Source organism: Phocoena phocoena, chromosome 2 (genome assembly GCF_963924675.1).
Source record: "Phocoena phocoena chromosome 2, mPhoPho1.1, whole genome shotgun sequence".
NCBI classification, from domain to species: Eukaryota; Metazoa; Chordata; class Mammalia; order Artiodactyla; family Phocoenidae; genus Phocoena; species Phocoena phocoena.
In genome coordinates, this window is record NC_089220.1 from 376,594 (window position 1) to 400,566 (window position 23,973).

The window sequence follows — 23,973 nt, forward strand, 5'->3', positions numbered from 1 at the left end:
GCGCGCCCGCAGCCCCAGCGCGCCCGCCGCCCGGGCCCGCGCGGCGCCGCCTCGACCCCGCCCGCCGCCGCCTCCTCTGCCGCTGCCGCTGCCGCTGCTGCCGGCGCTTGGAGGGCGGGCGGGCGGGCACTGGGAGGCCGGAGCCGGGCGCGCAGGGGCGGCGGCGGCGGCGGGCCGGCGGGCGGGGTCGAGGAGGCGATGCGGGCGCGGAGCCGGGGGCGCCTGCCCCGGCAGCTGCTGCTGCTGTTGGCGCTCTGCGTGCAGGTGAGCGGGGGCGCGGACGGGGCGCACCGGGCCGTCCCTCGGGGTCGGCGGCACCGCTTGCGGGCGCCGCGGTTCGGAAGCCCTCGAGGCTGCGCGGCGGGTGGGGGCGGGGCGCCCCGGCTCGCGACCCCGGCCCGCGCTTCCCTGCGCTCTCCCTCTGCCTTATTTTTAGGCGGCGCGGCCCATGGGCTATTTCGAGCTGCAGCTGAGCGCGCTGCGGAACGTGAACGGGGAGCTGCTGAGCGGCGCCTGCTGTGACGGCGACGGCCGGACGACGCGCGCGGGGGGCTGCGGCCACGACGAGTGCGACACGTACGTGCGCGTGTGCCTCAAGGAGTACCAGGCCAAGGTGACGCCCACGGGGCCCTGCAGCTACGGCCACGGCGCCACGCCCGTGCTGGGCGGCAACTCCTTCTACCTAACGCCGGTGGGCGCCGCGGGGGACCGGGCGCGGGCCCGGGCCCGGGCCGGAGGCGACCAGGACCCGGGTCTCGTCGTCATCCCCTTCCAGTTCGCCTGGCCGGTACGTGCGCCCCCATCCCCCTCCCCCAGTCCTCCCCTCCCTCGGCGCCCGGCTCCCGGCCCCGCCCTGCCCGCCGCCCCTCGGCCCCTCGGCCTCCCGGCACCTGCGGCCCCGGCCGTAAGTGCGAGCCTCGCGCGCCCGGACCCTGCGGGTGGGGCCGGCAGGGGGCGCCGCGCGGCGGGCGGACCCTGGGCGCCTGCTCCGTGGGGCCGGGTCCGCGCCCGGCCACGTGGGCGCGCGGGGGTCGCGGCCGGGCGGGGTGGCCTCGGCCCGCGTGCACGGCCGCCCGCGGCGTGTGCCTGCGTCGCCCTGCGCGTGTCTGTCTGGGTGGGGAGGCGCGGCCAGGCGCCTCGGGCCTGGGCAGGCCGGGGAGGCATGTGCGCCGCGCGTGCTGGGGCTGGTCTGGGGCAGGCCCCGGCGGAGCCGCCTGGGCCCTTGGCCAGCCTGCGCCTGCCCTGCAGTTTCCTGGATGCCCGGGGGCGGGGGTGGGGGGTGGCAGCTCCGGCGGGCACCGGGGGACCTGGGCCCGGGCAGACCTCGGGCACGTGTGCTGGTGGCAGCCTTTGCTCCTGGCCCAGATCCGGGGGGAAGGTTCAGTGGGCCCTGGTGCAGTGATTCTTTGTCAGGCTCCTTACACCTTGCAGTCTTGGGTTTTTGGTTTTATTCTTTTGTGGGAGGGGGCTTGGAGCTGGCCCGTCAGGCGGGAGCCTTGGGCCTGAGAATGCTGGTAGGGATGTGGCTCATCACCGTGGGCTGCAGGGAGCTGTGGTTGGGCAGGCGAAGGCTTCCTGCTGCCTGATGTGGCCCTCCCAGGTCTTTGTGGTGCATGCAGGGACCTGGGTGGGGGCAGGGATGAGAGAGGACCCTGTGAAGCAGGGCCTCGGTGTGCAGGAGCAGGTGCCCGCAGCTGGGGTGGGTCTGGCTGTAGCAGGACGCCAGGCTCCGACTGAGAGGCTGTCCTTCCGACTAAGGACCTTTGGCTGGACCAGCCAGTGGGAGCCGACAGGAGTATGTCCACCTGATGTCTCGGTTCTGGAAGAGACGAGAGGTTGAGGCCGGGCTGGTTGAAGTTGGGCCCGACGCCCTCCTCCCCGACCCGGCTCTGAGCCCTGTGCTGGCACCTTCTCCTCAGTCTGGGCCGGGGGCCTCCCCTGTCCTATTTACCGCCTTCCTGACCCCTGGCTACACCCCTCTGGGGCCACAGCCCTACCCCCACATACCTGGCTGGTCTCTGGGGTCTCCCTTGACCCTGGGGCCTCAGACGGGGAATGTGTCCCTGGGGTGGAAACGGCAGGGGCGGCCTGGGAGGCCCCGGGCGCCGGGATGAGCCCAGCCCCCTCGCCCCCGCAGCGGCGCAGCAGGCAGGTCTGAGCAGGGCCCGCAGCCTGTCATCTGCGCTTGGGCCGGAGCCAGCGCGGTTCGAAATCGCTACCTGAGGATGTGTTTTCGGCTCGAGTTGGCAGCAGTGGCCGTGGGGGCAGGGAGGCCTGGAGGAATGTGGCGGGCCAACGCGTGTCCCTCGGGCGCTCGGCCCCACTGGCCGGCCAGGGGTGGAACGGGACGGGGCAGGCCCTGGTCTCCCCAGGCAGGAGCCTGCAGACTGGGCGCCGGGTCCTGGGCCAGCTCCCCTCCCTTCCTCCTGCCCCCAGCTGGGTCCTCTCGGAAGGAGCAGGTGGCCCGCCCTCCGGTCGGGGGTGAGGCTGGGGGGCAGCCGTGTGCCTGGGGGGCTGCGCTTGTCCTCTTCTCCCTGCTGCAGCCGGTGCGGCGATGCCAGCGCACTGGTATTTCCGCTCGGCCGGCAGCAGCCCTGGGGCCACACTGCCTCTGCCTGCTGCAAGTCCAGCTCCATCCCGTGAGCTGGGGTGAGTTGAGCTGGGGCGAGTTTGGAACCCAGTGTGCCCACTAGGGCCCTTGACCCTGACCGGAGAAAGTGAGGACTGCGTTTGGTGCCCTGGGGACCGAGGAGGGGGCCGGGCCTTGCCTCGGGGCTTCAGGTGGGAGGGCTCCCGTTCAGGACCCTGGAGTAGGGGTGTGAGCAGGGCCTTGAAGGTGGCTGCAGGTGCACGGGTGTGGGGAGCCGCCCTCCTGCACCCGACCCAGGCCCCTGGAGGGGGAGGGCCGGCAGCTGGTCTGCGCCTGCCCCAGTGACCCTCAGCCAGTCCCGAACGCCCCCCTCCGCCGCTGCCCCAGGCCTGGTTGGGGCACCCTGACCTGGCCGCATGGGCCGGGGTCCCTGTGCTGTCTACCGCCTGTGGTTTCAGGTTGGTGTCGGGCTTAGCTTTCTGGAGAGGGGCGTGTCCAGGGTCTTGGAGGTGAGGAAGGTGGGGTCAGCCTGGGTGTGAGGCCTGCCTCTTCTCTCCTCATCCGGCCCCATGGATGTCTGTATGCGTCCCGCTGGTCCCCTGCAGGAGGTAGGTGATGCCGTGTCGGCCCCAGCGCCTGGCCTGTAGCTAGCAGGGCGGAGGCCACTTTTGGTCACGTGTGTGTGCAGGTGTGCACGCGTGAGTTCTCTCTGGGTGTGGTAGGTGGCCACTGGGGGTGTTGGAAGGGCCAGGTGGGGCTGGCCGATGGAGGTGCAGTGTGGCATCGGGGGCCCTGAGTGAGGGGTCCTGCTGCCTAGTTAGAGGCCACACCTGCCTACTTGGTTTACGTTCTGGTAGCTGGGACCCCAGGAGCTGGCCCACAGGTCGAGGGTCCCTCTCCTGGAGCGAGCCCTGTGGGTTCGAGGGGGTGACTGTGTATGGTGGCACAGATGGGGTGTGGCTGCTCGTGAAGGCCAAGCTGGAGTCGTGAGGAGGACCGAGGTGGGCCTGGGCCTGATCCCGTTTCTGACGGTGTAGCCAACCTGAGCTCGTGGGCCAGAGCAGGTCCTGGGACCTGGCCGCGTGGTGCAACTGTGTGGGCTTGTGGACGGGGGACAGGGCTGCAGGGCTCAGTGCCCAGCCTGGCCTTCCGGCTGGCCTAGTCTCCCCGCTTCCTCGCTGGCTGCCCAGCAGGAGGCCGGAGTCCCTTGCGGGGTCTGTGACGTGCTCAGGGGTGGGCAGGGGACTTGGGCCAGTCGGGGGCATGCACACCCAAGGGGGAGGTCTGCCGGGATGTGGACACAGGGCCCAGCCCCCCCACGTCCAACTGCCAAGGGGGCTTGTCAGCGGCACGAGCCCCCATCCCAAGGTGGGCCAGGCCAAGGTCTGCGCCTGGGAGCACCTAAGCTGCCCTGGGTGGTGTGTGGCACCACCCTCCGTGTGCTCCCGACCCCCAAGGAGCTGGGGACTGGGGTGGGAGCTAACGTGGACCCTGGCCCCTTCCCCACACTGCTCCCGGGGCCTCCTCTGCCCCCTTCCTCTCCATACCTTCCCACTGGGACCCTGGGGTCCTGCCCAGGTGGGGCTTGGCAGGCTGCACCTGCTCCGTGCCGTCACCTGCCCTGTACTTCAGGGGTCTTGGTCAAGGCTTTGATACTGGGGCAGCAGGGCGGGGCTCTCGGGCAAAGTGGGGACACCGGGAGGGCTGCACCGGCCAGTGGAGCGCTTGGATATGGGCGGGGGTTTTGTCCCTGGGCATGAGAGGTGGGTTGGGGAGCAAGGCTGCAGTGTGGCAAGGAGGAGCTTGCTGGGGGGTGTAGGCAGCGGCTCCTTGGAGGGATTGTGGCTTTCAGGGAGCCTCTCAGGGGTAGTGTCTGGCTGAGGGCAGGCTGGGCCAGCGAGGGGTTTCTTGGTGGAGACAGGCATCTCTAATCCTCAGGCCTGAGCCAGGTACACTGGCGTCCTCATCCCCCAGGCTACCATGAGCCTGGTGTGACCAGGGTCGACCTGACTGTGGGCTTTGCAGCCCTGCAACGTGCGTGTGATGAGGTGTCGTGAGACCGTGGGCTGCTGCCGGCCCGCAGGGGGGTGGGAGGGGCACGCCCAGGCAAGGCCCTGTCTGGTCCCTGGTGCGGAGTGTGGGTGTCTGGCTTCCCTTGTGGGGAGGCCTGCGGTCCGCTCCTCCTGCGGGGGTGCCGGGGCCCAGCGCCTTGAGGGGAGGCGGCCCCCTCTCCTCCCTGTCGGGTGACAATGGAGGCAGAGGCTTGGGCCTTTCTGAAGCTCGGGTTTCAGGAAACGTATCTGTGCTTAGAGCTCCTGGCGCCGGCGTGAAGCTCTGCTCCGTGGGGGGCCGGGCGCTGATGCAGGGTGCTGTGGGAGAGGAGCCAGGGCAGCAGGTCCAGGGTCTGTGCTAGGCCTTCTTGGCCTGGGGTGTCCTGGGCCGTGGGGTGTGGCACATCCGGCCCCACGTCTGCCCTGTGCCATTTCTATGTCTGTGGGCGGCTGCCCCATCATCCTTTCTGGGGGGTCAGACAAAGGGTTTGGACCTAGCCTTGGGGGTGGGCCAGGAAGAAGGCCGTGGTCGGGCTGGGATTCTGGTGTGGGTAGGTCAGGGCGGGCTTCCTGGAAGAGGTGTGGCTGGGTCTTCAGGGACTAATGCCAGCCGGCTGGGTGGGCCTCTCGAGGTTGGGCAGGCTGGTGGCCCAACTGTGCCTGGCAAGGGGTGTTCTCCTGCCTGCTTCCTAAGGAACCCGCCCCCGGCCCCTAGCTGTCATCAACCCTGCCCAGGCACCCACCCCCCAGCCCGGTCCCTGGGATGACAGTGTGCCCTCCGAGGCCTCCCGTCCAGGCCTGTTGCCTTTTTCCTGTTCTGTAGAGACCTGGGGTTGACAAAGCCCTGCCGGGCCCATGACCCACAAGGCAGCAGCAGTGGAACGAAAGGTTGCCATTTGCAGGAGGGAAACTGAGTCCTAGAGGCCAGTCGGGAGGAGGAGAGGAGGTGCCGCCCCACCCAGTGGCTCAGGTTCTCTCTGGATGACTTCCTGCCGTCCAGGTGTAGGGAACCCAGCTGGCGGGCGGTGGGGCCCTTGCGGGTGGGCGGGCAGCACATGTCCCCGCGGGAGCAGGTAACCGGAGCCCTGGGCTCTGGCGAAGGTGGCGGTAATCCTACCTGAGTGGCTGGCGTGGGGTTTCCTGGGAGCCAGGAGGCGCTCCCTACTCCCCGAAGCCCAGGTGTGGGGAGGTGGACTCCGGCTGCCCCAAGGGGTGAGCGCCCTGTGGGATGGGCAGCCCGGCCTGGGGCGTTCCTCCCCCTGCCCTACTGGGGGCCTTGACCGCCATGGTCCCGCCCTCTTGGGCGCAGCCCGTGTCAACTCCTTGCTTCCTCCTGTGTCCTTTATAGCCCGTTCTGCCAGGTGGCCAGCACGACTGCTGAAGCCCCGTTGGTCTCTGGCCTCATTCAGACCCACCTGGCAGCCACCCACTTTGCTCCAAAGCGTTAGCACCAAGACTGGCACAGGGGCTGGCAGCCCCACCGTCTGACTCTGAGACCCCTGTTCCCACATCCCTGCTCTTCCAGCCCGAGGCCCCGCCACAGGGCTCCTTCCCGTACTCTGCAGCCTCAAGCCCAGAGGCACCCTCTCCGCGGCCTGCCCTGACCCCCTTTTAGAACAGCAGCTCCGTGCCCCGCTGACTCACCCGTCTGCCGGGAGCATTCCAGGCAGTGGGATGGAGCCGTGTGTGGAAAGGCCCAGGGGCAGGGTGGGCATGCTGGGTACCTGTGAGGAGGGCGCACGCCACGGGGAGCCCCAAGAGGGATGAGCAGTGGGGGACATGTGGACAGAGCCCTGGGGGTCACTGGGGCTCCTGTGAACGGGGGTGTGGAGGCCCCAGTGTCTGCCGGGAGCCCTTCTGGTGGAGATGGGCATCCTGGGCACGGATCCTGATGGCCTGGCAGAGGGCGGTGGCAGGAGTGAGGGAATGGGTTTCAGGGAGACTGAAGAGGTGGGATTGAGAGCCTGGGGACAGCTCCACGGGGGCGGGGGGCGGGCTTCTAGAAGGATGGAGGGTGGTTTCCTGCTTCCCGCCCATGCTTCCTGGGTGGGTGTGGGTCCTAGGGTGGCGGCTGTGAGCATGAACTCCTGCCGGTCGTCCAGGGGTGTCTGGGAGACAGCTGCGGGGGGGCTGGGCTCAGGGCAGGGGCAGCGGCGTAGGTGAGCTGAGCGAAGTTGAGGGTGGGCACGTGTGTCCTGGGCCCTGAGGCCGTGTCGTGGGAGGGGCGGGAAGAGGAAGGGCAGCTGGAGGCACGGGGTAGGGGACAAGAGGAGGGTCTCTGAGGGAGGACCGCGCTTGGGTGTCCAGGGGCTGTGCGTGCGATTGGATGTGGCAGGCAGCCCGCGGGGAGCTGCCTGGGGCCGGGATGTGGGGGACGGCAGAGCCAGGGCTGAGTGGAGTGGGGTGCCGGCAGGCAGCTGCAGGGGCGAAGAAGCCAGCCTGCAGGGGCTGGGAGATGGGGGTGCCGAGGGTGGGGAGGCGTCTGGCCTCCCCAGGGCAGTAGCCCTCGGGCAGGAAGCCGGCCAGCCCGTGTCCCAGACATGGCCCTGTCCTGTGAGCCCCCAGCCCGGGTAGGGCTAGGGCAGGGTGGGTGGTAGTCGGCACCTTTGTGGCTGGCCCGAGAGGGGGCCGAGCAGCATGGAGTGGGGAGCCACGGAGGGTCCCTGCTGGGGAAGAGCTGGGCAGGGAGGGGTGAGGCGAGGCGCGAGTTTGTGCCGGGAGCGTCTGGCTGTCTTCACGGCAGGCGGGGCGGTGGTGTCCTGGGGCTGCTCAGTGATGTCAGCCCATCATTCACCCCATCACTTGCCTGGTGCCCGAGGGCCGGATGGTCTTGGGGGCAGGGAGGGGGAGAGAGCATAGGCTGAGGCTGCCTTGGACAGTCCCTGGGCCTCAGTTTCCCTATCTGTGCAGCAGGGGCCGCTTTCTGGGTCTTGGGTGAGGCAGGCTAGTGGGGCAGACGTTTACTGTGTCCCGGGGTGGGGGGTGGGGGGGCGGCACCAGCGTTTGGGCCTGCCCCTGCCGTCCCGTGGCCTGGTGACGGGGCATCGTCCCTCCCGGGCAGGCTGGGGGTGGGACCTGCTGTTCCCCACGGTGGGTTGGGCCCCTGTGAGCTGCCGAGGGGCCTCCCGCTCAACCCCCTCTGGTCCCCGGCCACCTGGCACCCCTGTCTGCAGCTGCTCCAGCTGTGCCCACCTTCTGCCCGCTGCTCTGTCTGGGTCACTCTCCCTTCTCTCCGTCCTGACCCAAGCCGGTCAGGCTCGCTGGTGGGCCACGAAGCTGCGGGAGCCGCGAGCTCACACCCCCTGAGCCTTCATGACCCGGAGGGGCAGTCCTCCTCCAGGGGGTCATCTCGGGGTCTGCTGAGGAGACCCCTCCTCAGAGCCGAGGGATAAAGTGGGGGTGTGGCCGAGGCATGGTGGTGGTGGTGGTGGTGGTGGTGGTGGGAGGGTTGGGCTGGGGCAGGGCCTCGGGTACCTGACGGGCCCCTCCCTGTGTCCGCAGCGCTCCTTCACCCTCATCGTGGAGGCCTGGGACTGGGACAATGACACCACCCCAGATGGTGAGTTAGCCCCGGCTGGGTGGACCGCTGCCTGCAGGGCCTCCCTCAGGGCACTGGGAGGCTGACCCCCTCGTTCACGGAGATGCACCTAGCCAGGTTCCTGGTCCTTTGCCTGCTGGGGACAAAGGCCCACGTGGCAGGAAAGACCCTGAGGATCTTTGTGCTGTTTCCCTTTTTGCCCTGGCTGCGAGGAAGCTCTGCCACCCTTGTGATCTGCTGAGCTGCGTGTGCACTGCCCTCCTCCCCAGCCTCAGCTTCCTCTGTGTTGTTCTGATGGGCGTGTGTCCTCACTGAGGGCCGAGGGCCGCACCTGGGCCTCCCCAGCGCTCCCGTAGCCTCCTGCTGAAGACCCAAGCCTGTTCTTTTGAGGCCGGGTCAGTGGCGCAGTGGAGTGGTTCGCTGCCGAGAGCTCTCTCTGGCTTTCTGAGCCCCCCTCTGCCCACCTGCCCTGGAACTTGGGGCTTGGTGACCCTCCCCCGCAGGCTCACCTGGTGGCTGGCCGACCTTGCAGGGCGTCTGCGGGGCCCTGTGGTGGTGGGGCAGAGAGGTTTTCCTTGGACAAACAAGGAAGAGCATTTGCGTGCACGGCCCTGAGGCAGGAGTGAGCCCGATGCATCTGGAGAAGAGCATGGGGCCCTCGTGGCAGGGGTGGAGGCAGCGATTAGGCCAGCAAGGCCAGGGTCAGGTCGCGGAGGCTTCGTGGGCTGGCTTTCTCCCGGAGCGGGGTCGCTCAGGCTGCTGCTGGAGGGCGGGTTGCAGGACCGGCGTGGAGATGGCTGAGGAGGCGGTTGTGTGAACGCAGGTGGCGGTTGGGGGTGCTGGGACCAGGAGCAGCCTGCGGGGTGAGAGGGGCTCCGGTCGCTCTGAAGGCCAAGGCATGGGGCTTGCTGGTGGGTTGGACGTGGTGAGAGCGGGCGGGGGTGGCCTGAGCAGCCGCAGGGCCGAGAAGCCGTCTTGCGGACGGGCCGGAGCGCAGTTTGGACATGCTGCGTTTGGGGGCAGTGTCACGCGGGCAGTTGAATGCCGAGGCAGACCGAGCCCCTGGGTCCCACAGGTGACGACGCTGTGGGGACGCAGAGGGGCCGCTGGAAGCGGCGGTCAGCGGGGCTGGGCGGGCGTGGGGACAGGCTGCCCAAGGCAGGAGTGTTCCCCGGAGGAGGGCGGGGATGGGTCGGCCCAGGGAGAGACGCTTCAGGGAGGGGCCTGGCCTCTCCTGTAGCTCGGGGGTGGGGGGGTGCACGGGATCCTTAGCCTCTTATTGCAGACTTCCCCGAACTGGTGCGAGCGTATAGAGAGACGTACCACGAGCCCGGCGCCTGTGGTTGCCAGCTCAGGGCGCTTCCGCCCACGCGGCAGCTTGGTTTGAAGGGAGGCCCAGCCATCGGGTCGCTGGATCCGTGCGTGCTCGGGGCCGAGAGAGGCTTGTTTTCAGATGAGCGGTAGTGAGCGGTGCGGTTGCTGCAGGGAAGGCCCTCAGAGAGAAGGGGTCCCGGCAGGGGCGGGAGGGTGGCCAGCGACGTCCACTGGTGAGGGGTGGGCGTGGTGCCCGGTGGGGGTGCCGGTGGGAGCAGGGCCGCGGGCTGCGGGGCACAGGCGGGGTCGCCTGCGTTAGCGGGGCAGGAGGCCCCTCTAGCCCCGCGCTTCCTGCGGTGGCCCTGCTGTCCCGGCTCTGTGGCCTGAGGCCGCTGGCCGCGTGGTTTGGCAGGCTGTGCGCCTCCGAGGGGGGTGTGGTGGCTGAGCCGGCTGACTCTGCCGCCCCCCCAAGAGGAACTGCTGATCGAGCGGGTGTCACACGCGGGCATGATCAACCCGGAGGACCGCTGGAAGAGCCTGCATTTCAGCGGCCACGTGGCACACCTGGAGCTGAAGATCCGCGTACGCTGCGACGAGAACTACTACAGCGCCACCTGCAACAAGTTCTGCCGGCCGCGCAACGACTTCTTCGGCCACTACACCTGCGACCAGTACGGCAACAAGGCCTGCATGGACGGCTGGATGGGCAAGGAGTGCAAGGAGGGTGAGCGGGCTGTGCAGGGCCGCGTGGAGGGCTGTGCGGGGAGCCACCCGGAGGCCCCCCACCCCCACCCTGTGCCTGCCTCAGGGCTGTGGGGGCCCGTGCATGGCTGGCAGCAGCGGCGCCTCTCTGATCTCTCTCTTTGCAGCCGTGTGTAAGCAAGGATGTAACCTGCTCCACGGGGGATGCTCCGTGCCTGGGGAGTGCAGGTGAGTGGGTGCCGGGCGCTGCCCCTTCTTTGCTCTCCAGGCACACTTGCTCCCTCAGCAGGGTTTGGCTGAGCGCCTGCTGTGGACGCGGTGCTGGGGAGCTGGGTGTTGGGGCCGCAGTGAGTGGGGACACGGGCCCTGCTCCCACGCAGCTTATAATCGGCACAGGGACGCACGTGGCCTCAGAGCCTGGGCGTGCCCAACAGTGATAGCCCCACGAGGACAGGGGTGCGGGGGCCTGGGGAGGGGGCGGCCAGGGCCGTTTCACGTAACTTGGTTGGGACGGTCTTACACGGGAGGCAGAGAGCCACCCGAGGGCAGGTGGCTGCAGCACAGGAGGTGCAGAGGGCACAGCGGCTTGTGCTTGTGGGTGGAGGACAGGGAGGGTGGTGAGTGTGGGGGGGACCTAGAAAAGAAGGGGGTGCTGCTGCAGGGTTTGGAGCTGAGCGAGGTGGGATGGAAGGACCAGAGCAGCTGCTGTGTGGGAGGGGCCAGGCTGGGGAGGGGGTGTGTGATGGTGACGGTCCAGTGGGAGGTGGAAGGGTGGGCAGTCCTGCAGACGTCCTGGAGTGGAAGCGGGGAGGATCGGGGAGGACCCCAAGCCTTCTATACCCTGTGCCACTGGACACAGGGATGGGCTCAGGTGCAGCAGGCAGGGGTGAGAGCAGCAGGTGCCCCGCCCTGCCCTGCCCCGGGTTTGTGGGGAGAGGCCTGGCCCGAGACACGGGTGGGCCCCTGAGGCACACGGGCGGTGCTGACAGCCGCCGGGGGGCAGTTGGAGAGGAGAAGAGGTCCAGGAGCCGGTCCCAGCCTCCTGCTGGTGACAGTGTACGATGAGCTGGCAGAGGCCACTGGGCAGTGACACAGGGTTGGCCGGGGGTCAGAGGGAACCAGAGAGCGAGGGTTCCCCGCAGCCTCATGCAGACAGGGGAGGCCATCGGAGACCTTGATTGGGGGGAAGGTAGAGTTGCCGGCTTGGGCAGGGTCTGGTGGCTGTGGGAAGGGAGGAGTAGTCCTGCCAGGTAGTGGGCAGAGAAGCGGGGGTTGGGACAGCTGGAGGGGCGGGGCCAGGCTTCGGAGCCGGGAGGGCTTAGAGCAGGGCTCTCTAGGGTGTGTGAGCAAGGGTGGGCTCCGCGGGTGCGTGAGGATGGCCCGGGAGCTGGGCCTGGGGGACCAGGTGGGTGCTCAGGGGCGAGCCCCCGGGAGGGGCCTGCACGTTGGCAGAGATGCGCAGGTGCGGGGAGTGACGCCTGTGCCCCAGCCTGGGGTCTCACTCATCCCGGAACCCCTGGAGGGCGGCTTTGCTCCCAGGTGTGTTTTTCAGGAGAGGACGCTAAGCAGGGAAGTGCAGTGACTCCCCCGCTGAGTGTGGACGGGGGGGGGGGGGGGGGGGGGGGCAGTGTTTGGGATCCGGGGCCGGGACGCGAGGGTGACCCTCCGCTCGTCCCGTGGTGGCTTTGGCCTGGGAAGTGGCATGTGGAGCAGACCCGCCAGTCCCAGGGCAGGGAGGCGGGCAGGCTGCCCAGGGATAGGCAGGGGGCTAGGGCTGCACCCACCCGGCCACTCACTCTGCCAGGTTTCAGACAAGTTGAGTGGATCTCCAAGTGGCGTGGGGAGCACAGTGCCGGTGAGAGGGCACCTGGGGCCTGGCCCAGGGTGGGTTCATGTCTTGAGGGACAGGTACCTCCAGGAACCAGATCCTGGGTGGGAGACGGAGTGCAGCACTGCTCCCTGCCCTGGGCAGGGCCCTCCCCTGAAGCCCTGCCCTGTGACCTGTGTGGTGGGCATGAGCCCTGGGACTCCGGGCAGACGGGTCCCCACCTGGGTCGTGAGCACAATGGAGCAGGGCCGTGCTAGCGGCTCTGGGTCGCCGGTGACGGAGCAGCCGGGTGGGAGGAGGGTGGGAGAGGCCCGCCCTCCACTGCAGTGTGGGCTGTGCAGGAAGGCGCGGAGGGGGCGGGGGGTGCGGCGTGGGACGCTTGGGACAGAGGCTCTAGGTGAGCCCTAGCCGCCTCTCTCCCTGGCCTGCGGGTGAGGCCCAGCTGCCGCCCGTGGCTCAGGGCTCAGGTTTCAGCGCAGGACAAACCCCCACCGGATGCTGCGGAGATGGCCGTGCCTTCCTGCCGTCTCCTCCCTGGGCTTCTGGGGCCAGGAAAGCTGGGGTAGGGGGGGCGTGGAGAGGGCTGCCCCACCCAGGGCCGAGAGCGCGCCCGAGGGACCCTCGTGCTCCCTGGCAGGGGTCACCCGGAGGGAGGGTGGTGGATGGGGGCGTGTGGCCCAGGCCGGCACACACACCGCGCACGCCACCCCCGGGTACGGGGGGCCGGAGGAGCCCCTTCTCACCGGCCTTGGTTTCCCTGTCCTGCATTGGCTGAGCTGGCCAGCGTCCCTGCTGGGTGCCGTGGGCCACGGGGGCGGCCCGGGAAGGGCCGTGGCTCTTTCCTTTTCCAAAAATAAATCCACGTGGTGGGTGATGGCACGGACGTCACTCCCTCCTGCAGGACGAAGTTCTAGGGAGGGTCCCCTGGGGGTCACATCCAGGGCCTGAAGGGCAGCCCGCCGGGCCCCGGGGCGTCTAGCACAGGGTGCTGGTCTCTCTCCCCCGAGAGCAGTGCCCCCGGCTGGCTGAGCTCCGGCCCTCGCTGATGGCCTGGGCGTCTTTCTGCCCCTCCTCCTGAAGGACTTCCCACAGAGGACGTTGGCCCACAGCTCAGGCAGGGCCAGGCCTCAGGGTCGTGGCCTTGCAGCCAACAGGCCTTTTGAGGCCATTTGCCGGGGAGCGGGTGACTCTAGCCCAAGGGCTGCCCTGAACCTGGCTTCTCTCAGGGCTGGACTGGGGCGGCCTGTGGGCCTCAGTGTCCCCATCTGTGAGATGCGCCCGTGATTGGGCCTCGTGGAGAGAGAAGTTACTGCCCTTGAGTCCCAGGTGAGGTCACGTGCTGCGCCCACGGTTACCGGCTGGGGCCAGGCCAGGAGTCCTTTCCTGACGCCCCGCTGGCCCGCGCGGGCCTGGCAGCACCTGGCCCTCTCATTCCTGGGGTCCCGGCAGTGCCTTCCTTTCCTGGCGCTTGCTCTCGGGGCCCTGCTTGGGGTGAGTCCCAAAATAGCTCCGGGAGGAGTGACTGGACAGCTGCGGCCAACCGTGCGAGGCCAGCGGCCGGGAGTGCCGTGACGGTGCGGGCTGGCCGGCGGGACCGTAACCCCCGCCTGGCCCGGGGCCCTTTTCAGTTCAAAGGCTGAGGCTGCCGGCCCTGGGCGGCCCATGTGACTCTGCGCCCGTGTCCCCAAGCCACCCTGGGAGCGGCCAAAGCTCCTGGGGTCCACTGTTACACACGTGGCCTCACGGCCCTCGGCTTTCCCCAGGTGCAGCTATGGCTGGCAGGGGAGATTCTGTGACGAGTGCGTCCCGTACCCGGGCTGCGTGCACGGCAGCTGTGTGGAGCCCTGGCAGTGCAGCTGCGAGACCAACTGGGGCGGCCTGCTCTGCAACAAAGGTGTGCCTGGTGGGCGAGGGGCGGGGGTGGTGAGGCCCCAGGTAGGCGCCTCGGGGAGGTAGGGAGCGAGGGGCTCGGTCTACTCCCTGAGCGCCCACCCCTGGCCCTAGACCTGAACTACTGCGGCAGCCACCACCCCTGTACCAACGGGGGCACGTGCATCAACGCGGAGCCTGACCAGTACCGCTGTGCCTGCCCCGACGGCTACTCGGGCAAGAACTGCGAGCGGGGTACGTCGGGGCCGGGAGCTGGCTGGGCCCACCACTCTGGCCTTTTGTGTGGCAGGCACCCCCCCGCTCCCACCTCGGGGCCTTGGGGGCTTGGGGAGGAAGGAGGGGCCCTGGGCCGCCACACCCACTTCCCGTGGTTCTCAACACAGCCGAGCACGCCTGTGCCTCGAACCCGTGTGCCAACGGGGGCTCCTGCCACGAGGTGCCCTCAGGCTTCGAGTGCCACTGCCCATCCGGCTGGAGCGGGCCCACCTGTGCGCTTGGTGAGTGCCCACTCCAGTGCCTCTGGGGCACTCAGCCTGGCATCTGAGGGGTCTGGAGGGTAGGGGTGGAGTGGCCGCGTCCATGTGGGCGGCAGTGGTCAGGGGAGGGGTGACAGGAAGAGCCAGGCCCGTGTCCCTCCTTCCCGCCCCACACCTCTTCTTCTGATCCTCTGCAGACATTGACGAGTGCACCTCCAACCCGTGTGCGGCAGGGGGCACCTGCGTGGACCAGGTGGACGGCTTCGAGTGCATCTGTCCTGAGCAGTGGGCGGGAGCCACCTGCCAGCTGGGTGAGGGGCCCGCGGGGCGCGTGTGTGCGTGGGCTGTGCACTGGGCATGCGCGGCTGCTGCAGGCGCCGGGGCGGGTGGGGCCTGGGCCCCATCGCTGCCCTTGTCTCGTTCACAGACGCCAATGAGTGTGAAGGGAAGCCGTGCCTTAATGCTTTTTCTTGCAAAAACCTGATTGGTGGCTATTACTGTGATTGCATCCCGGGCTGGAAGGGCACCGACTGTCACATCAGTCAGTACGGGTGGGCGGGCGCAGGTGGGCGGGGCTGGGGGGAGAGGGAGTCCCAGCCGTAACAGTGCCTCTGCCCCGCAGACGTCAACGACTGTGGGGGCCAGTGTCAGCACGGCGGCACCTGCAAGGTGAGGGCCGGTCCGTGCCGTGCGCGCACGTGGAGGGAGCGTCGGGGGAGCCGCCTGCGGGGGCGGCTGCAGGAGGTTCACCCCCCCGCTCCCCCCACTCCCCCCAGGACCTGGTGAACGGCTACCTGTGCGTGTGCCCACGGGGCTTCGGGGGCCGGCACTGTGAGCGCCAGCTGGACGGATGTGCCAGCAGCCCCTGCCACATCGGCCTCTGCGAGGACCTGGTCGACGGCTTCCGCTGCCACTGCCCCCAGGGCTTCTCGGGGCCGCTCTGCGAGGTGAGGCCTGCGTGTGCTACCTGCCTCCCCCTCCTCCAGCTGCTGCCCGGGTGGCCCGTCCGAGTGGCCAAGAGGGGCCACAGTTGTCGTCGGCCCTGCAGAGAGTCCGGGCTGCCTTTCTGGGCAGGGGCAGAGCGGGGCCGCAGGGTCACTGCTTGTCACGATGAGCCCCTCCTGGTGGGGTGGGCCGGGAGCCCTGGCCGGTCAGCCGGCTGCCCCAAGCCCTGTCTGTCTGATTCCCACAGTGGCTGGAGCACCTGGGCCCCTGAAAGAGGGGCACTAGGGTGGGGTGGGGGTGCCACACGCGGGTCTGAGGAGAGGCTCGCGCACCCACCGCCCTCTGACCTGCCCTGGCCGTTGCAGGGGAGACTAGTGGGGCTGCAGGGGTGCAAGGGGCGGGTCTCCTGGCCAGCAGCAGGCTTCCTGGGGCCCAGGATAGAGGTCCTGTCCAGCGCCGTGGAGCCTGGCGGTGATGCTTCTGGGAAGGACCCGCGGACAGGGCTCAGGGTGGCCCTGGTGGCTGGGGAGGGGGGCCCGATAGCTGGCCTTCCTGCCAGTAGGAGGGGCGAAGGCCGGATGCAGCGGAAGAGGGCTGCCCTGGAGGCGAGGGTGGTGGGAGGGGCCTGGCCTGGCTGTCTAGTCCAGGTGGGGCCTGGACCTTGGGGTTCCTTGTATGGACGCCAGCGAGGCCTGGCTCATTGTCCAGCGCCAACAGTAGGGCCTGGGCTCTCGTGGGTGCCCCGCCTCCCAGGTGGATGTTGACTTCTGCCAGCCAAGCCCCTGCCAGAACGGGGCCCGCTGCTATAACCTGGAGGGCGACTACTACTGTGCGTGCCCCGAAGACGTGGGCGGCAAGAACTGCTCTGAGCCCCGGGAGCCGTGCCCTGGGGGGGCCTGCAGAGGTGGGTGCAGCGTGGGCGGGGCCTGAGGGCGTGGGTGGGGTCTGCAGAGGTGGGGCTGACCCCTCCCATCTCTGTGGCAGTGGTCGATGGCTGCGGGTTCGAGGCGGGGACCAGGGTGGCCCGCGTGGCCCCCTCCGGCGTGTGTGGCCCCCATGGACACTGCGTCAGCCAGCCCGGGGGCAACTTTTCCTGTGTCTGTGACAGCGGCTTCACAGGCACCTACTGCCATGAGAGTGAGTGGCTGTGGACCGGGGGCTGGGAGGGGGCCGGGAGGCCTGGGGACCTGGCTTACGCCCGCCTCCTGCAGACATCGACGACTGCCTCGGCCAGCCGTGCCGCAATGGGGGCACCTGCATCGACGAGGTGGACACCTTCCGCTGCTTCTGCCCCAGCGGCTGGGAGGGCGAGCTCTGCGACACCAGTGAGTGGGCCGTGCTGCCCCTCCCTCGGGCCCCACGTGGCCTGTCACCGGGCACCTCAGCCTCAGCGGCCCCAGGTGGTCACCAGCTCCATGTGGCGAGCTGGTGACCGGAAGCCGGGTGTGTGTGTGTGTGTGTGTGTGTGTGTGTGTGTGTGTGTGTGTGTGTGTGTGTGTGTGGCGGAGGGGCACACGCTTGCCCTCCCCACGCCCTCTGTCTCTCCCTGGCCCAGCTCCGGCGCCTCCTCCCCCGGGCAGCCCTCCCTGAGCGCCGGTGACCCCCTGCTGACCGGCGTCCTCACCCCCAGATCCCAACGACTGCCTTCCCGATCCCTGCCACAGCCGCGGCCGTTGCTACGACCTGGTCAACGACTTCTACTGCGCGTGTGACGATGGTTGGAAGGGCAAGACCTGCCACTCGCGTGAGTGCCCGTGAGCCCCTGCTGCGCTGGGGGCTGCCCACCGGGATGCCACCCACTGCTCCAGGCACCCCCTGAGCGGCCGTGTGCCCGCAGGTGAGTTCCAGTGTGACGCCTACACCTGCAGCAACGGTGGCACGTGCTACGACAGCGGCGATACCTTCCGCTGCGCCTGCCCCCCGGGCTGGAAGGGCAGCACCTGCACGGTCGGTGAGGCGCCCCGAGGGCACGCTGGCCCTGCCTGCCCCTTGCTGTCTGGGTTGGAGGCGTGGGGTGGAGCACCTGGTCTGCCCAGCCCAGGTGAAAGCCCCCCCCCCCCGCCTCCTTCCTCTCTTGCTCCGCCCTTGCAGCCAAGAACAGCAGCTGCCTGCCCAACCCCTGCGTGAATGGGGGCACCTGTGTGGGCAGCGGGGACTCCTTCTCCTGCATCTGCCGGGACGGCTGGGAGGGCCGTACCTGCACACACAGTGAGCCCTTGGGCGTGGGTGGGACCCACTCCTCTCTCCCACAGCTTCCGGGTCCTGTTCCCCCTCGAACCTGCCTCACAGACCTGCCCCTTGCACTTGGCCACCAAAGTCCCGTTGAACCCCAAGATCTGCCGTGCCACCTCCAACACCCCCCGAGCCCCGCAGCCCAGCCCCCTCCCGTGTTCTGCCCTCTGTCCGTCTCCCGCCAGCCACTCGCCCTGTGGTCTGGGCGTCCTGCTCGCGCACCCCACCCTCCTAGGCCAGTCCCCTCCAGGACGGGCTCTCCTACCAGAGCGGCCCTGGCCCCCCAGCCTCCAGCCTGGTCACGGTGGGCTGGCTGGGGAGCTCGGTATCCTCCCGCCCTGCATGCCTGGGGTGCCCCAGGCTCGGCACGGATGGGTGCCAGGCGGGTGGATGCCGTGCCTACTGTCCTCTTTTTTCCGCAAACACAGATACCAACGACTGCAATCCCCTGCCTTGGTGAGTGGCAGCCCCTGAGGCGGGCTGGCCGGGGAGCTCAGCCTGTCCTGGGCCCCCTGACACCCACCCTCTCCCCTGCAGCTACAACGGCGGTGTCTGCGTGGACGGCGTCAACTGGTTCCGCTGCGAGTGTGCGCCGGGCTTCGCAGGCCCTGACTGCCGCATCAGTGAGGGGCCGGGGGGCACCGGGCGGGCAGTGCTGTGGGACCCCAGCCTTCGGAGCTGCTCCCACCTCACCCTGAGCCGTAGTTTCCTTTGTCTGTGCCCTGCCACCCGGCAAGGGGCAGACCCTAGTTTGGGTCGAGGTCTCAGTACCCAGAGGCCGCCCCCCTCCACCCGTCCCAGAGGCAGATGGGGGTGGTGCTTAAGCCTCGGGCTGGTGACAGTGACGGTGCCAGGCCCAGCCCAGAGGGCCCCCCAGGGCAACCCGAGGCCCCAGCTGGCCGGGAGCTGCTCCTCCCACTTGCTGCCCGATGAGCCGCCGCTTTCCCCGCAGACATTGACGAGTGCCAGTCCTCACCCTGCGCCTACGGGGCCACGTGTGTGGACGAGGTCAACGGCTACCGCTGTAGTTGCCCTCCTGGCCGGGCCGGCCCGCGGTGCCAGGAGGGTAGGTGGGGGCACGTCATGGGCGAGGGCCGTGCCTGGGGGGGCAGGGCGAGACCCGGCCGTCACGGCTGCCCCCACCTCTCCTCCCCGCAGTGACTGTGTCCGGGAGGTCCTGCTGGTCCCAGGGAGTGCCCTTCCCTCATGGGGGCTCCTGGGTGGAGGACTGTAACAGCTGCCGCTGCCTGGACGGCCGCCGGGCTTGCAGCAAGGTACAGGGGGCTCCTGCCCCAGAGCCTCTCCAGCCGGCCCTGCTGGGTGTCCAGTGCCCTGGGGTCCCCGTCATTCATCCGTGACCCTGTTGCTCACCCTGTGAGGGTGCTGGGAGAGGGGGACGGGTGAGCCAGGCTCCAGAAGACCTGGGCCTGCCCTGCCCTGCTCTGGTGGTGTCCTTCTGGTGCCACATTCAACCTGGGAGCGCTGGGGGTCCCCCGGGTGGGCCCCGCCCCGCCCCGCCCCGCCCCGGGACTCACTGACCCGACCGTGTCTTTCCCCCTCCCCCGCGTGGTGCCGGTGTGTTTGCGGGTCCCATCTGCGTGTGCCCAGGTGTGGTGCGGCCGGAAGCCCTGCCTGCTGGCTGGCCGGCCTGACGCCCTGAGCACCCAGTGCCCACCTGGGCAGCGGTGCCAGGAGAGGGCCGCGGGCCAGTGCCTGCAGCCGCCCTGCATGGCCTGGGGGGAGTGTGGCGCGGAGGAGCCCTTGCTGCCCAGCACCCCTTGCCGGCCGCGCTCCGGCCACCTGGACAACAACTGCGCCCGCCTCACCCTGCACTTCAACCGCGACCAGGTGCCCCAGGTGAGCGGCGCCGTCCACCGCGCACCGCGAAGGTCTGCGGAGCCCTGGTGCTGCATCCTTCCTCCAGTGGCCACTGAGGTGGCCCGAGACCCCTGCTGGCCGCCTGGCGCCTGTGGGGTCAGGGAGGCTGGGGAGCCTGGCCGAGTGCGCTCAGATGAGGTGAAGTGTTGGTCCCAGGGGAGTGGCCAAGAGTGGCCAGTCTGGGCCGAGGTGCCTGTTCCTCCAGTTGTCCAGGGACCTGGGCTGAAGGTGGCCTTCCAGGGAGGCTGGGGCAGCCCACAGCTCCGCGGGCACTTCTCACTCAGGCCGCATCCCCGTCCTTACGTCTTTGTGGCCTGAGCACCGGGTGAGACCCCACCCCGCCCTGACCGTGGTGGTGGTCTGTGTCGTGGGTGAGGGGGCACAGGACCGCTGTGGGAGCCAGTACCCCCCCACTCCCCCCGCATCCCTGCTCTGCTCCCTCAGACAGCCTGTAAGGCGTGTCCCACCACCGGCCTGAGGTGCCAGCTGGGGGTGGACACCTCAGATTCTCGGTCCCTGGGCCGTGCTCACGTGCAGCCCGTCTTTGCTCAGGGCACCACCGTGGGTGCTGTCTGCTCAGGGATCCGCGCTCTACCAGCCACGCGGGCGGTGGCCCGGGACCACCTGCTTGTGCTGCTCTGTGACCGGCCGTCCTCAGAGGCCAGCGCGGTGGAGGTGGCTATGGTGGGTACCGGCAGGCGGGGTGGGCACCCTTGTTCAGCGCTCCCCTCTCCAGGGCCCTCCTCTGCACGTGTGCCTGGCGGGGACTGGGGCAGAGGGCCCAGGCCAGGCTGGCTCCCAGGTACTTGGGGACACGGGGTGACCACAGACCTGGGAGTCCGCTCCGGCACAGTTGCGCGGCGTAGGGCTGTGGCCGCTCCCCGTGCCCTTGCTGGAGGCCGGCGGAGCCGGGGTGGGCCTGCAGGAGAGGCACTGTCAGCCCGGCGAGGGGAGGAGGAGGGGCCGGGCAGGGCGCATGCGCAGCTCCGCGGGGCCGGCGCGCACAGCTGGGACTCTGGGCAGGGGAGGCACCGGGTGACGGCAGGAGTCGGGGTACAGAGGCAGCACCCAGAGAGGGAAGGAGAGTGGCCAGGGTGGACAGCGACGGGGTATAGCTGGAGGATCCCTTGAGAGCAGGGTAGGGAGCGTGAGGAAGCTCCTGAGCCCGGGGCCCCCGGATGGGGAGCCCTCAGGTGGGACTCTGGCTCGAGACCATGGGGGTCAGTTGTGGCCTGGGTGCGGCGCTAAGGCCAGGGCCTGCCCGACTGGACGGGGCGGGCGGGACTGTGGGTGGAAGCCTCGTTTCTCTGTCGCCTCGGCTGTACCCGGCTCCCTACTTCACCTGTGCTGTGTTCCCTGGTGTCTGTGGCAGCAGGGGTGCCCGTGGGATCAGGCCGCCTTGGGATGTGTGGTCAGGGCCTGGCCACCTGCCCGGGCCCTCGGCTGAGTGGGTGTCCTTGGGGCCCTGCTCGGGGGCCCAGGTGGCTACCCAGTGTAAACGGGCACCGTGGGGTCTGGGGAGGCTGTGGCTGGGGGCGTGCGGGGAGAGACAAGGGGGTAGGGGCAGGGCAGCTTCTCAGGGTGCTGGCTGGGTGCCGGTGTTGGGGCAGCAGGGCCGCACGGTGCCGGCAGGGCTCGGGGGAGCCCCGGCATCGGGGGCCAGTGCTGGGTTTGTGGCACCCTCTGGACTCTAGGCGTGGCTGGCTGGGGCTGGGAGCCTATCCGCAGGGACAGCCGTCCTAGCCCCAGGTGCAGGGGATCCAGACCAGGAAAGTGCAGAGCAAGCCTCACCCACCTCCCCGTGAACTGCCCAGCGTGGGGCGACCCCCGCCCTTCGATGAGCCTCCCTCCAGGAAGCCTTGGGGCCGCAGGTTCCCAAGCCCCTCACTCTGCTCCAGGGACGGCCCTGCTCGTGGGACCACAGCCACCCGCATCCCTCCTTGCCGCTGATCGAGAGCCGCTGGCCTGGACGGGAAGCTCAGTGTGCCCTGGGGCTGCACACGGGGCCAGGCACGCTGTCCCACCGGGGGTGGGGGTCCCAGGCCTCCGGACGCGGGCGCGCTGCCCCTCAGCTCTGTCCTCTGCCTCAGTCCTTCAGCCCGGCACGCCGCGACCTGCCGGACAGCAGCCTGATCCAGAGTGCAGCTCGAGCCATCGTGGCGGCCATCACCCGACAGGGGAACAGCTCGCTGCTGCTGGCTGTCACCGAGGTCAAGGTGGAGACGGTCGTCGTGGGCAGCTCCGCCACGGGTGAGAAGGAGGAAGGGGGCCGCCTCTCGGCCCCCGGGCCGTGGGAATCTTTCAGGCACGTGGGGCTTGGAGGGGAGGGCCTGCGAATTGTCCTGGCCCTGCCGGGGGGCCGTGCCACCCAATCCACAAAACGCTGCAACTGCTCTGCACCTGCCAGCGAGGGGCCCCCAGCCCCCCACGCACCCCCTCCCCGGCCCCGCTCCTGGGACCCTCCCCACCACCGGGAGCCAGAGGACCCCCGCCCGACGGTCCCCTCGCGGCGTCCCCGCCCCAGGTCTGCTGGTGTCGGTGCTGTGCGGCGTGTTCAGCATGCTGTGTCTGGTGTGCGTGGCTATCTGCGTGTGGTGGACCCGCAAGCGCAGGAAAGAGCGAGAGAGGAGCCGGCTGCCGCGGGAGGAGGGCGCCAACAACCAGTGGGCCCCGCTCAACCCCATCCGCAACCCCATCGAGCGGCCGGGCGGCCCCAAGGACGTGCTGTTCCCCTGCAAGAACTTCACGCCAGCCCCGCGCAGGGTGGGTGAGGCGCTGCCCGGGCCGGCGGGCAGCAGGGAGGACGAGGAGCCCGGCCGCGGCGAGGACGACGCTCCGGAGGCCGAGAAGTTCCTCTCACGCAAGTTCACCAAAGACCCCGGCTGCTCGCCTGGGAGGCCGGCCCGCTGGGCCTCAGGCCCTAAGGTGGACAACCGCGCCGTTGGGAGCCGCGGCGCCATGTGCCGTGCCGTCCGGGAGTAGGGCTGCGGCCGCCAGCTGGGCCGGGACCCAGGGCCCCTCGCCGGGTGCCACGCCACCCGCCGGACCACCGGAGGCCGAGGCCGTGTGCATAGTTCCTTTATTTTGTGTAAAAAAAAAACACCAAAAACAAAAAACAGATGTTTATTTTCTATGTTTCTTTAAGCTTGTATAAATTATTGGGTAACTGTCAGGCGGAAAACAACGCAGTATTCTCGGGTAGTTGCTATTTTTGTAACGTTTCTGTGTGTCGCACTCGCCGCGTGGCAGGAGAAAGCAAGGATGTCTGTGTTCTCACCAAATCGTTGAGCGTTTGTTCCCAGAGGTGGTGCGCTGTTTACAGAATCTTCCTTTATTCCTCACTTGGGGTTCTCAGTGGCTCCAGGCCAAAGAGCCAGTGGGACCCATGGCTGTCGGTGGGACCACCCGAGGCTGACAGCGGGACCCGTGGCTCTCAGTGGGACCTGTGATGTTCGGCGTGGCCCATGGCTGTTGGTGGCACCTGCGGTTGCAGTGGGGCTTGAGGTCATTGGTGGGGCCCGTGGCGGTCGGCGTGGCCTGAGGCCCGTGGGCAGACCCTCGCCAGCTCGCCAGTCCATCCGCCCCAGTCTGCCGTCCTCGCTCGCTCCTGCCCAGAGCGCTCGCTCCAGAGATCTCTCAACTGTGCTTTCAGAAGTGCCCTTCCTGACTGCTCTGTTCTCCCCGGGACGGTGGCAGTATTGAAGCTTGTGACAAGTGCCTTCACACAGACTCTCCCCTCGCAACTGTCAACGTCTGCCGTGGGCACCAGGCCGCTGCCCACCTGCTGGCCCCGGCCGCCCCTCCTCGTGAAAGTGCATTTTTGTAAATATGTACATATTAAATGAATCACTGTATATTTGATTTAATAACTTAAACGTTTTGTCCTCCCTTGTTCTTCGGGTGCTGTTCCTTTGTTACTTAGAGTCTGGGCGGGAGGGGGGCGTCCACGGCGCAGAGCCAGGCGCGGGGGCGCGGGTGTGGGCTGTGTGCGAGCAGTGGGAGCGTCCTGCCGCCGCAGGGCCCCTGCGGGCGGGGAACACGTTCGCATCCGTGTGGTTGACACAAGCTTTCCTGGAAATGAGGCGAGGGAGGCGCTTTGCATCCGCTCCGTACTGAAAACAGGTGAGCAGAGCTTTGTAGATTGTGTCAAGGCGCTTAGCAATGAAGAGCCCTCGAGGTTCCGAGGAATTAGGTCAAAACTTGAGAGTGTGAGACGCTGCTCCGTGAGTGCCTCTTGGCTCCCGCGGGTCGGGCACACTGGGACTCGGGGCGGCCGTTCAAGGCCCTGGCACCTGTAAGTTTGTGCACAGGTCGCCGAGAAGACCAGGTGGTCGCTAACCAGGTCACGGTTTACGCCAGCCTGGTGCACGTGTGGAGCTCAGCCAGAAAGATCCTGAGCTTCCGGTTTCCTTTTAAGCCATGTGTACCGAACTTGGGCCCCCAGGTGCCTGCGGGAAACAAACGCCAATGCCCTTTGTCCTGGAACTGTCTCTGCCTCGTGATTTTCCGAAGTCAGTGAACAGACCACA

At 68.8% G+C, this 23,973-nt stretch overlaps 1 protein-coding gene across 1 annotated transcript; it reads left to right on the plus strand.

Annotated features, from left to right (window-relative positions):
• Positions 1-198: 198 nt before the first annotated feature.
• Positions 199-22,426, plus strand: JAG2 (jagged canonical Notch ligand 2). The gene is made up of 26 exons (XM_065872993.1): positions 199-264; positions 437-787; positions 8,143-8,200; positions 9,966-10,217; positions 10,363-10,423; positions 13,787-13,917; positions 14,028-14,147; positions 14,297-14,410; positions 14,587-14,700; positions 14,817-14,930; positions 15,012-15,058; positions 15,166-15,336; positions 16,088-16,238; positions 16,319-16,471; positions 16,546-16,659; positions 16,965-17,078; positions 17,172-17,285; positions 17,426-17,542; positions 17,995-18,022; positions 18,104-18,189; positions 18,519-18,632; positions 18,725-18,840; positions 19,175-19,423; positions 19,997-20,128; positions 21,535-21,694; positions 21,969-22,426. The coding sequence occupies exons 1-26, from the start codon at positions 199-201 to the stop codon at positions 22,424-22,426; spliced, it is 3,705 nt and encodes a 1,234-aa protein (XP_065729065.1).
• Positions 22,427-23,973: the final 1,547 nt, after the last annotated feature.